At 42.2% G+C, this 12,712-nt stretch overlaps 1 protein-coding gene across 1 annotated transcript in view; it reads right to left on the reverse strand.

Annotated features, from left to right (window-relative positions):
- si:ch73-181d5.4 (death-inducer obliterator 1) overlaps nt 1–12,712 on the reverse strand; it is a 28,175-nt gene that overhangs the window by 4,669 nt on the left and 10,794 nt on the right. The window contains exons 6-14 of the mRNA XM_027160707.2: nt 5,598–6,054; nt 4,658–4,817; nt 3,413–3,496; nt 3,193–3,318; nt 2,198–2,339; nt 1,587–2,112; nt 1,350–1,503; nt 367–456; nt 48–243 (exon numbers count right to left, since the gene is read on the reverse strand). Coding sequence (XP_027016508.2) covers nt 48–243; nt 367–456; nt 1,350–1,503; nt 1,587–2,112; nt 2,198–2,339; nt 3,193–3,318; nt 3,413–3,496; nt 4,658–4,817; nt 5,598–6,054 — 1,935 coding nt within the window. The remainder of the gene's footprint in view (nt 1–47; nt 244–366; nt 457–1,349; nt 1,504–1,586; nt 2,113–2,197; nt 2,340–3,192; nt 3,319–3,412; nt 3,497–4,657; nt 4,818–5,597; nt 6,055–12,712) is intronic.

Below are 12,712 nucleotides of genomic sequence, written 5' to 3' on the forward strand. Positions count from 1 at the left end.
CAACCACGTCCATAACCGAAGCAGCTTCGAACTCTTTACATAATTACCTGGGCCTTCTATTGGCAGAAGTACAGAAGGAATAGGCTCATTTGCACGTAAAGGAATGAGATAAATATCTTTAATATTGTTGCCAATGTTAGAAACCACTCCGAATCTGCTGCGGCTGTTGAAATATGAGAACAGGGAGACGTACGCGACCTCTTCTTCATCGGATGCTGGATAAAAGCGAATTAAAGACAGCTCCTACAAAAATAAATAAATAAATAAATAAATAAATAAATAAATAAATACAAAAACTAATAGTGAATTAATAAGATCGTACTAAAATTTAGACACTACACCGAATGTTATAGAGAATTAGTTTACCTTAGTTAGAGATGTCTTTACTCTCTCAACATATTCCCAAACTGTTTGCGGTAATATCCGACCACCGATGTGAACGGTATCTGGCAAGTCCTAGATAAAAAGAAAAGAAAATGTTCGTTTTTCATTTGGTGAGTATCGTCAAACTTCAACGGAATACCATCTGGCTATAGGATTATTTAAAATATTTAATTTTAAAGAGTCTGGGAAGAACGGTGGCTTAGTGGTTAGCACGTTTGCCTCACACCTCCAGGGTTGGGGGTTCGATTCCCGCCTCCGCCTTGTGTGTGTGGAGTTTGCATGTTCTCCCCGTGCCTCGGGGGTTTCCTCCGGGTACTCCGGTTTCCTCCCCCGGTCCAAAGACATGCATGGTAGGTTGATTGGCATCTCTGGAAAATTGTCCGTAGTGTGTGAGTGAATGAGAGTGTGTGTGTGTGTGTGTGTGTGTGTGCCCTGTGATGGGCTGGCACTCCGTCCAGGGTGTATCCTGCCTCGATGCCCGATGACACCCGAGATGTCATCTGTACTTATTAAGTACTAATTAATAGCCAATATTCTATTAATATTTATGCTAATAAGCAACTTGTTAAATGACCCTAAATTAAAGTGTTACTGTGCATGTTATGGAAGAATGCAAGTACATGCAGGGGGTTTGGCCTCAATGGCCCTCCAGTAAGCAGTGTTCAAAACAGTGTAAAACAGGCTCCCCGTGACCCGAGAAGATCGGATAAGCGGTAGAAACATAACCGTGCGGCACAGCAAATTATATAGTTAGTTATGGTTATTAAGGGTATATCAGTTCCCACATAAAGACACCGGACATAACCGTAGTCATTATCCATTTACAAAGTGTATGAATGTTGTGTGTGTACCCTGGACAAAAAAAAAATCAGCGAGCGATAAATGATTATAGAAAGAGGAAGTCGTGTACTGTCGCTGCAGGTTATTCGTGTTTATGCAGAAATATCCAAGACATATTCCGAGACCTTTTTGAGAACCTCTGCAGATCCTGAGATTATGCATCCTTTTGTGACGAACTTGGCCACCGACTGCATGTTGAGAAACCCTTTCCATAGCGTATCTTGTTTGGACAAGAAGTTAATTGTCTCGCTGTCGGCTGGGGTATGAGAGCTCGGCAATCTATAAAAAGAAACATGGAATCGTCGTCATTGTCAGTACATCGTAATTTACTGACAGTTATTGATTGGTGATCGCCGACTCACCCTGTGTTTAGACCCGGTGAACCGTAAAACCTTGGAACTGATGTGGCTGAAGGCTTCATCAATATGGACTTGGGCATAAGCAGTGGTGGTGCTGGTGGCTGCATACACTCAGCTGCCTTTGGTTCCTTAACCGTCTCCTTAACATTTGGAATTGTGGTTAGATACTTGGGTGGGTCTGGAACAGAAACAGAGGCGGGATCAGGAGCGGGAACGGATACTGGGACGACAGAAGAAGACGCTGCAGAAAGGTATCCTGCTGTCCGTGGATCCCTTCTCGTTATGGTCACTATGGAAACTGCAGGGATCACAGGCGGAGAAACGGCCGGCTGAGTTTTCGGTGCGTTATAGTCTTCTGCGGTTGGAGAAGCGGGAGACTCCATAACGTTGGAATCATCTCTAAAGCCAGCAGATTTCAGGTTTTTATCAGATGCAGGAACAGCACTTGGGTTTTTCTCCTCTTGTTCGACCTTTGGTTCGTCCTTTTTGAGCATCTTAGCATCAGGGTCCTCATCAGCAGAAATCTGACCTATGGTGTGTAAAGTAGTATAAAATAATTATTTTCGGAAACCCTTCAGGCGGACAAGTGGAAAGAAATGCAGTGGAAAGCTTACCGGTACATATCCTGCATTTGAGGTCAAAGAGGTGAGTTTTGTGTTCTGCCGTAGTGTCTTTCAGCATGCTGCTGATAATGTCTGACACAGCAGTACTGGGTTTCTTCATCTGGGCCTGTCTGACCGGAGACAATTTCCCCTCCTTTGAAAACAAATACATAAATAACTAGATTTGTAAAGTTCGTCACAACAAACTTTGATGTTGGCTTTGACGAGGCAAGTATTCGCAAAGGCCGGTGCTTTTTGGAGGCAAGTAGACATACGGGTCAGTGTTACTTTTGAAGGCAAGTGGACATAAAACTTGTGAAATCTAGTAGAGCGCTAGGGTGCCAAAATATTTGGAGGCAAGTGGAGACGAGCATGTAACGTCATCCAAAAACCTGTGACGCAATTCCCCTCCTTGGGCTGAGTGTTTTGATATGTCACATGCCCATGTTGTGCTAATTTTTGATTTTCACGTGACATCAAGTGGCGTCACGTGACGTCATCAGAATACCCGTGAGGAAGTTCCCCTCAGTGTTCTGAGTGCTTTGATATGTCACATGCCCATGTTGTACACCAATTTAAACCTTTGTTCAGAGTATCACCCTAAAGGAGCTGGCTGAGTTTGGTGTAGAGAGTTCAAAAGCTTGGCGAGTTATAAACCTCGAAAAAGTTTATAATGGGAGCCTATGGGGAAAAAAGGCCAATTTGAGACCCGGTACCGGAAGTACCGGTACTCGGATCGCTTAGAAAAGTAATAGCAACAAACTTCAGACCAGGTTCTACAACATATCCGAATTTGTTGCATGTGGCTCGAAAGCCCTAGGAGGAGTTACTCTAGATAAATTTTTGTCTAAGCTTAAATAGGAAAACAAAATGTTGGCTTCTACAAAGCGACAAAATGAGTCTGAACAAATATTGTAAATCTGTAATAAAGACCATTTTACTAATGATTTTTCCACCGCTTTTAAGTATTTGCTAATAGACACATTAAGAAAAGCCTGGAAACTCACCGATAACGATGCAGCCGTGCTATCAGTTTTGACCATTTTGCTTTCAGACCCCGACGGATGATGCTCTGTGTCTGCGCAAAGAGGAGGCGGCTGTTCCTTTAGCGGTAAAGGATTTGCTACACTTTCCTAGCAAGAAAAAAAAAAACAAGGTTTGTCCCGGATGTATATTTACAGAACCTGCTGCATATATTTACACCCATTCCGACCGACATGGTCGTACCTGAACAGACAGAAGCTCGGGATCGCTCAGACGGGTTAGTTTAAATGGTGTGATGTGTCCCTTCACAACCTGGTAGAAAAGAATCTGAGAAAATATAAAGAGATAAAATACGCAGGTTAAATAAGAACGTGTTTTATTAGGTAAGAAAACGACAGTTAATACTAAATACGTGGCCAAATGTTTAAATCTTCGCTTTGAATCGCATGATTAAAGGTGGGGTCTCCGATTTTTGAGAAATGCTTTAGAAAACCGAGTCGGGCCAAATAATAAACAAAAATCAAAACAAAAATCAAAACAAACGTGTAGCCAATGAGCAGAAAGGGGCGTGTCTTGTCGATATGGGCGGAGAGAGTGTTCGGTGTGCATGTGTGACATTAGCAGAAAGCGCTTTTAACATTGACATGGAGGATAAAAACAAAGAAAGAAAGAGAAGAAACGATGATAAGGCAAGAAGTAGGACGTGTTAATATTGGATCAGCTTTCCAGCGCTGGAGAGAACTGAAGGAGCAGGAAGTTGGCCACATATTCACAGGTTGGAGTTTCCCGAGTCAATAACTCCTGAGCTAAACGATGTTACTACACAAATAACACCTCTTTTCTATCGTAGTAATGTAGAGAGGCAGCTACAACCGCGTTTTGTGTAGTAACAGCGTTTAGCTCAGGAGTTATCGACTCGGGAAACTCCGACCTGTGAATATGTGGCCGACTTTACTTAAGACGCCGAGGCGCTTTTTTCCTTCTCGATAGGTGAGTAACGTTGGTTTTGCTTTGTTACACAGAACTAATATATGCCTTTGTCCTTTACATCATTATGCTTGTGTGGCATTTTTGCTTGTTTGTTTATCTACAATCGTATTGTTCTTCCCTTCAGCTATGATAAAGACACGTTTCTTTCTGTTAGTCACCTGGGTTACGTATGTATGTGTGGGCGGAGCTATCTATACGGGGTGGGACTTGTTTGGGTTAGGGGCGTGTTGTTTTGGTGATTTTATATGTCGACATTGGCTTTGAAAAATCGGAGACCCTGCCTTTAAATGCGGTCTGAAATCTCAACGATTTTCCAACACCAAATTGCAAAAGAAAAGCGCTTTACAATTCATCTTGGTTGAAGGGAAAAGGAGAGATTGGCATTTTGTTATTTTTGGCTGTCTAAGCTTTGGCTCATATCCATTACTGGATAATTTACAGCTATTTGGTATATAAGAGTATACATATGGCACAGGTAGAGTTCGTCATTAACCGTACCTTGTTCTTGGGGTCTTTTAAGCTTAAGAGGACAGATCTGTATTTAATCTTGTACTTGTTGTCAGTAGTGTAGTACATGTTGAACATCTCTCTCTCGATGTTTACAGCCAGCTTTTCAACTTCGCTCTTAGGGATGTCTAAATCGTCGCTGTCCTTCACCCTGATAATAAAGAAAACAATCGTAGTGAATGTATTGGTCAACATGAGTACCATTCTAAACTATTCAATGCTGTAAGGGGGGGGGGGGAATGGGGCACACTGCTTACTGGAAGGCCAATGAGGCCAAACCCCCTGCATGTACTTGCATTCTTCCATAACATGCACATTAACACTTTATTTTAGGGTCATTTAACTAGTTGCTTATTAGCATGAATATTAATAGAATATTGGCTATTTATTAGTGCTTATTAAGCACATATTAATGACTTATTCTGCATTACCGTATTCTACATTCTACCCAATACCTAAACTTAATAACTATCTTACTAACTCTTAATAAGCAGTAAATCAAGAGTGTTACCACATGCACAGATAATTTGATGAGACCCCACACACACAAACACACACCCCAATAAAAAAATCCTCTATAAAATAATGTTTATTACAATTATTAGGTTTATGTTTATTACAAGCATAATGTTTATTATGCTTTGTGTTACTCAGCGAAATAATCAATTAAAGTTCTACTTACAATTAAATCAGTCAAGATGTCATTTTTAAAATTTCTATTACCTTGCATGCATGTCTGCTTATGACCAAACAACATGTTTATTCATTCATTCATTCATTCATTCATTCATTCCCATAAATTTCCATAAATTCCCATAACGTTTCCAATTTTTTAATATTTCCAATATTTCCCAGATTAAGTTCCCGTAATTTACCGGAAACTTTCCGCCCCTTTGCGACCCTAGATGTAAACCATCTTGCTCTCTCTGACCTTTTCAGCAAGGTGTCAACTAGAGACCGCCTGATGTTCTGTCTCATCTGCATGTTGGGATGAGTTTGGAGAGGTCTGGACGGCGGGACCGGAGCAGGAGTGACGGGCAGGACTCGGACGTCGGGGGATGAGTTTGAGGCCTGGGGTGTGTTAGAAGCCTCTTGAGACTGGCATGGCTTCGGGGGGGCAGTAAAGACACTCTTGTTGGCTTGTGGAACCTCGTTCAGGAGTTGGCGGGATACAGCGAGACGAGGAGAACCCGGCATGGTTTTCTTGGCTCGGCTTGGAAGGGGATTAGAGGTAGGTTTTTTAAACGGTGGAGCTGATGGAGCAGGTTCCTCAGTGGCTTTTTCAGCAGCAGGGGCCTCTGATGGAGCTGTCAGAGTCTCAGTGTGGGCAGTGAGCGATGTTTTATCTGGTTTTATTTTTGCAGTCTCCTTTTCTGAGCCTGTTGATGCTAAAACAGAGTAAACAGATAAACGACTACATTTCATCCTGCACTAGGATGATGATGGGTGTCTTGGCTTATAGCTGGTGTATATGTAAAAAATACTGAAACTGAAAGATATCAATCTAACAGAGTTCAGTTACTCTAATGGGGAAATAAAACTTGTTTAAAATATTTAACCTCATAGTGAAAATGTGTTATACTTACAAATTAACCAGAAATATGTTCGAGGCTTCAAATTGGTCAAAGCGCATCACAAGATGGCACATCGCCACTACTGGGCTGAGAGCCCAAGACAAGTATGCTCTAAGTGCTAAACAGCTCTAAACATGCTCTAAGTGCTAAACAGCTCTAAACATGCTCTAAGTGCTAAACAGCTCTAAACATGCTCTGAGTGCAATTTATGGTTACTAAACAGCATTTAAGGTTAATGAAATGATTGCTGAACATTGGAGCATCTCATTGGAGCATCTCGTTTGCGAATGAAATCTTCAAAGCAAGAACAATTTAATCACTTTAAGTAAACCTTGTACTGTGATTTCTTCCCAAAGCACAACACAAAATAGGCCACTTACACAACAAAATCAAGTCACCTGACAAAATCAAGTCAATTTGACATCAATTACCACCTTCATAAGAGAAATGTGTAACTTAAAATCAATCAAAAATTAGAAGTGTGGAAATAAATAAATATATATAAAGAGACCCAAATGGGGGAGAGAGAGGGGGGGGTGGAGGGAGAGAGAGAGTGAGAGAGAGAGAGCTGGAGAGGGTGGGTCGGGAAAGACAGAGAGAGAGCTGGAGAGTGAGTGAGAGAGGGAGAGGTGGGACAGACACTGAGAGAGAGAGAGAGAGAGAGAGAGAGAGAGAGAGCTGGAGAGGGAGGGGAGGGACAGGGACAGACACAGAGAGAGAGAGAGAGAGAGAGAGAGAGAGAGAGAGAGAGAGAGAGAGAGAGAGAGAGAGAGAGAGAGATAGTGATTTCTTAGTGAGTATAGAGGATGGGTTGTAATTGGGTTATTATAGACAGCTATATATTTTTATTTTTTTCACCCCCTCACCTTTTTCTTTCTTTCTTTTTCTTTTTCCCCTCCCAATCACATCCTCTCTCTCTCTCTCTCTCTCTATCTCCTCTCTCTCTTCCTCTCTCTTCTCTCCTTTCCTCTCTTCTTTCCCCTCCCTCCCCTCTCCCCCCCCCTCCCACCCTCCTCTCGTCCCCTCCCGTTCCCCATTCTTCCCCTCCCTCTCTCTCACTCTTCTCTATCTCTCTTTCTCTCCCGATCTCTCTCTCTCCTGCTCTCTATCTCTTCTCCTCTCTCTTTCTCTCTCCCCCCCTCTCTCCTCTCTCTTTTTCTCTGCTTTCTTTCTTTCCTTTCCCTCCCTCTCCTACTCTTTCTCTCTCTCTCCTCTCTTATCTTTCTTCCCTCTTTCCCTTCTCCCTCCCTCTCTCGCTCTCCTCTCCTCCTCTTTCTTTCTCTCCCTACTACAGAGAGAGACAGACAGATAGAGAGGGGCAGACAGAGAGAGAGAGGGTGTTGATTTTTTGGGTATACCATACATAGGTAGATACATACAAATAGATATATGTGCATACAGAGTAGGAGACGCATATCTAGATATATATATGGGAGGGAAGAGAGCAGACAGATAGAGACAGACAGATACAGATAGTAGATGTGTTAGACATGACAGAGAGATATATAGATATATAATCTCTAGAGAGAGAGAGAGAGAGAGAGAAACCTAAAACTTAACTCCATTGTATTTTCAAAAAAATGCTGATATTTCTCAGCTTCGGCCCTCTGAGATTGTACTAGTCACATGTTTCTGTTAATTACACTGACAGCAGCTTTAAGTGTTGCCTTTAGCTGATCATTTATACAGATGATTAAAGTTAAACACAACACCATGAATATGTCGTTACATTTTAATAAACACGCATCACTATGTACTGGATGTGGGACGAGTCAATCTGAAAAGAATCCGTGTACTCCATGTCTTCGCCAGTCCAGACAGAAACAGTAATCATCACTAGAGGGGAGTAGTGAGCTGTCAAAATCAGTGGCAACCACACCAGGTCTGAACAGCATGTGGAAAAAGTCCTGAACTAACGACCTAAAAGACGCACGTCTACTTCGCACGTCGGACACGGCTCGGTGTGGACGTACAACGTAGACGCGGGTGGAAGTGTAGAACGACTACTCGAAACGTTTCTCTAGCACTTAAGCTTAAAAAAAAGTCACAAGTTCTTTACAAAAATGATACAAGTAAAGGTGTTTGGTTGATTCCAGTCTTGCCTGGACAAATGAAAACCCTCTCCACATCTTGGTTGCATGTCTCGCCATTGTAGAATTCGTCCTGCTTTCTCCTGGAAGTCGTCGGATCTTCTTGGCGCCCACGTGGAGTCCAGAACAAGCTGACATCGCTTGTGTTGGTGCAATAATTTAATACGATTCAGCTTGACGTTTTGGGTTGCCAAATACGCTTCCAAAAGTGTGTACTTACGCCTAATGAATGAAGATATAAGTCGTGTGTACCTGATAAACTGACATCCCACGTGTTTGGTGGTGTTTAAAGTGTTACATACGAACATTAAATGGCAGATTATGCATAATGTTGTGGAGATGTCTGTATGATGATGGTGTGAAAGGTGGAGAGGAACCAGAAATGTTGAAAAATGGACAATCTGGAAAACGAATGCTGCCGAATGTTACTAAATGTCCGCAAACAAAAGGGCGAGTTAAAGGTGCGGTGCACGATGTTTGAAAAACTCTTCAGAAAACCGAGTCGGGCCGACTAACGAAACAAACGTGTAGCCAATGAGTAGAAAGGGGCGTGTCTTGTCAATATGCGGCGGAGAGTGATTTCAGTGCGCATGTGTGAGCATTAGCCTCTGCCGTTACCTCTGCCTCGGGTTCTAGGTGTTGAACGTCGTCTTCGGCGTGAAACGGAGCTAAACCTTTCACGCTACAACACACAGTACTACAAAAACACATTTGTATTACCGTAACATTACTCATTGAGTTCATTTATTGATAAAAAATACCCCCTCGGCCAGCTGCCCCATCAGGTTCCACCGTAATAGTTGCCTGGGTTATGTATGCATGTATGTGTGGGGCGGAGCTATCAGAACAGGGGTGACATCCATCTGGGTTAGGGGCGTGTTTGTTTTGGTGATTTCAAATGTCAACATTGGCTTTCAGAGATCGTGCACCGCACCTTTAAGTTTATTTTTCCACCACTCACCTCTAGGTATCTACTATGTGACTGTTGGAATAAGTCTCTTCACGTTTCATCATGGAATTAGCATTAGTGTGAACATGGCTGTAGAATAACTAGATCTGAGATTTAAATGGCCCAGCTCGAGAAGGCAGGAGTAGTGATCTGACCTTTCTATGATAAGCTACAAAAACTAATAAAGCAGCTTAGTATGCGGTGTGTTTTAGGTGTAATTTCCTCGTACCGTGAAGACGCTTAGAGGCACTTTAATCCTATAAGATGATGCCGTCTCTAAGAAAATAGTAACCGTTATGTGAAAATCAAGCTCGATAAAATCTCAACATGAAAAAGTTTTTGAAATGGACAGAATGTCACCATGCCGATATCTGTGCGAGCGAGAAAGAAGAGGAATTAGAAACATACTAGTCTCGAAATAATAGTTTTCAAGGCCTGAAGCTTTCTTTTTATGTGAAAGCCCATAAAGCCCTGGTACTGATGACCCAAGTGTGATTCATTGAAAAGAACCTGGTGTTTCAGGTGTGATGAAAACCTACAAAATTAAGGTGATGTAAAAAAAAAATCAAGTGAACTTCAGGAGGAGGAGGAGGAACTTCTCTTGGTCTCCAGCAGAGGTCTGGAGATGCCTGGATGTCCTCCATATGTTGAGAAATTTCTTGTGTTTCATGGTATGTTAGGAAGTCAGATCGATGGAGATCCCAGTAGAGCAGATCAGGTCTAGCACGTTTGTTGGATCTGTAATCAAGTGTGTTGTTGTGGATCGTGGTGACGCAATAAGAATATCTGAAGTCGTAGTAAGAGGTGATCAAGTGATCATTAAAGACATTTAATGCTCAGCTCCGAGATGGTATGTTAAGGTACGCTAATATCCATCTTATTATTATTATTAAGCCTAATGGATTCTGAGAGCTTATAAGAAAAGCAGCCAGCATCGACCTGGTGGTGTTCATGTGGTGCTGTGATTTTTGCCTGAGGACCTCACACACTGGTACTGAAGTGTAGTTGTTACTTCATACTATGAGGTTGTTCGCATATTGAAGTGTAACTGAGACAAAATCCAGTAGATGACGTTTACGGACGGATATCTAGCAGCGAGCGTGTTGGAAAAAAGCTTAGAAGATATTTTAGAGCGGCGTGAAGAGATCGACAGCACGGCTCAGATGGCTTATAACGGGTTCCACGACTTATTAATAATACGCTAAAGTTTTCTGCACCCTGCTCCTCAAAGTTCTACATTTCTAATCTTTTTATAAGACATTAATACTGTGAAATAACACAAACGGAAGCATTCCGTGAACAAGAAATGTGTGAAACAAACCTACGTTTAATTAAACCGTATATATTTATATATATATTTTTTATTATACTGTATTCCTGATAACGCTTTGCACAGAGCAGCTTCACCCTGAAGGCTTTAACGTGACCACCCGAAATAAACCGAGCTCCTTAATGAAAACTGCTTGTTTGAGGAAACAATTTAATTTGCATTAAAAATCTACTTACGTTTTTGTATTGAGGTTTAGAAACACGTGTACACGTGGGGGTTAACGTCACGATTTACATTAGATCGATGGTGTCTGAGTGTCTTTAGCTGTAGACTGTAAATGTTCTAAACTGATTTGAGCATTAAAATCATTTGTGACTTTGTGGACACGTTTATACCCGTTATACCTGCAGTCACTTCTATTGACATAAGGCTTTATGATTGTATTGATTATCGTCAATACAGTGAGCGCGTCTATAAGAACGCTTAAAAGAAATAAAAGAAAAAAAGTTACAAACTGGTTCGAAGCATTTTATGCTGCTATGAATTTTCTGTATTGGTTAGTGTGTATTAGAGGTCTTCACGGGTCCACTTAGATCCGACCCGAGACCCGAGCGGGTTCGGGTCTAAAAGTTTCACGTGTACCTCAGGTCGAGTCGGGTATAATAATAGCGGTCTCGGGTAATTTAAAACGAATGTGTTTTTACCTAACGGACCCGAGAAGACCCGAACAACTGTATCTCGTGTGTGTGCATCGACTCGAGTCCTTTTCCAACCTCTAATCTGTTTGCCAAGACCGCTTGCGACATGTAGCTGGCGACGTGTGGCTGGCGATGAGCTAATTTTCGTTGAAACAGACCTGTCAATCAATTTTGAATCCACGCTGTAGCGGTTACTTTAGTGTAGAGTTACGCGACATTCGGGTCTAGTCGGGTTAAAAAATAAAATGCCAACGGGTCGGGTCGGACTCGGGTCTAATTTTTTCTGGTTTGTCTCGGGTCGGGTCTTTCTTAAAAAAAATTTTTTTTAAATCATGCACGTCGGGTTCGGCTAAAAAGTGATTCGGGTCGCTTCGTGTCGGGTACATTTCTTTAGACCCGAGAAGACCTCTAGTGCGTCGTCTATTCTGTTTTTATCGTCTTTGTCAACGAGTTATCTTCTAGTCCAAAATGGCTCCGTATGAAATATAGCACCAAGGCTATACTAGTGGGTGGATCTACACTATATGGTCACCTGACTGTTATGTCCGTACGTTCTTGTTAAACATCTTGTTCCAGATTTAATTCCTGTGAGGATGTGTGTTCGGTCAGCTAAAAGAGCTTTAGTGAGATCGGACACTGATGTTGGGATGGGACACTGACGAAGAGACTCCAGTTCATCCCAAACGTGTTCAGTTGGGTTGAGTCGAGTCAGAGCTCTGTGCAGGACACTCGAGTTCTTCCACTCCAACCTGCACCTCCTCACCATGTCTTCGTGGAGCTCGCTTGTCACGATGGAACGAGTTACGGTTTGGGGAAGAACCACGTACGGATGCGATGGTGAAGGGTGTGCAAACTTTTGGCCAGATATGCGGTCCTGTTTTAATATATTTTTGGGGATAACATATAATTGAACTCTAACAATACCGGATGTTGGCAGTTTGGTAGGAAACCACGACGTCGTGACATCTTGTGTACGTAATGTTTAGATGTATCGTGAAATGAATATTTTAATGACATGTTCTGGGTCTGTTGCAGTTTTATGCCTATTATAAAAAATATGTCATGTCTCTTGTTTACTCCTTGCATCGTGTATGTATAAGAAAATGTGTTTCCATGAAAGTTTCCATGCCAAAGCCTGGCAGTGGTGAGCATCTGGTTTTGCTGGTATTAACCCTAACTCTTTATGCCACAAGCCTTTATCCCAGGAGAGTTCTGCGTAGTTATTCACTGTGTTATTAAAACCTTCAAGGGTTATTTATTAGCTTCCTAATAGTTTTCCAAATGCATAAGGAAAGGATGGGGTAGTGTTTTATACAGAACCTTTAAGGTTTCCCCCTCGAGCAACAACCAAATTCCCTGAATGGGTTCTTACCCACAAAGCCCTCTGCATTGCAGGTGATCCCACCCACCCACCCACCCACCCATCACACAGCTTCTTCAGTCTGCTGCCATCAGGGAGGAGACG

The sequence above is a fragment of the Tachysurus fulvidraco genome, chromosome 23 (genome assembly GCF_022655615.1).
Source record: "Tachysurus fulvidraco isolate hzauxx_2018 chromosome 23, HZAU_PFXX_2.0, whole genome shotgun sequence".
Classification (NCBI taxonomy): domain Eukaryota; kingdom Metazoa; phylum Chordata; class Actinopteri; order Siluriformes; family Bagridae; genus Tachysurus; species Tachysurus fulvidraco.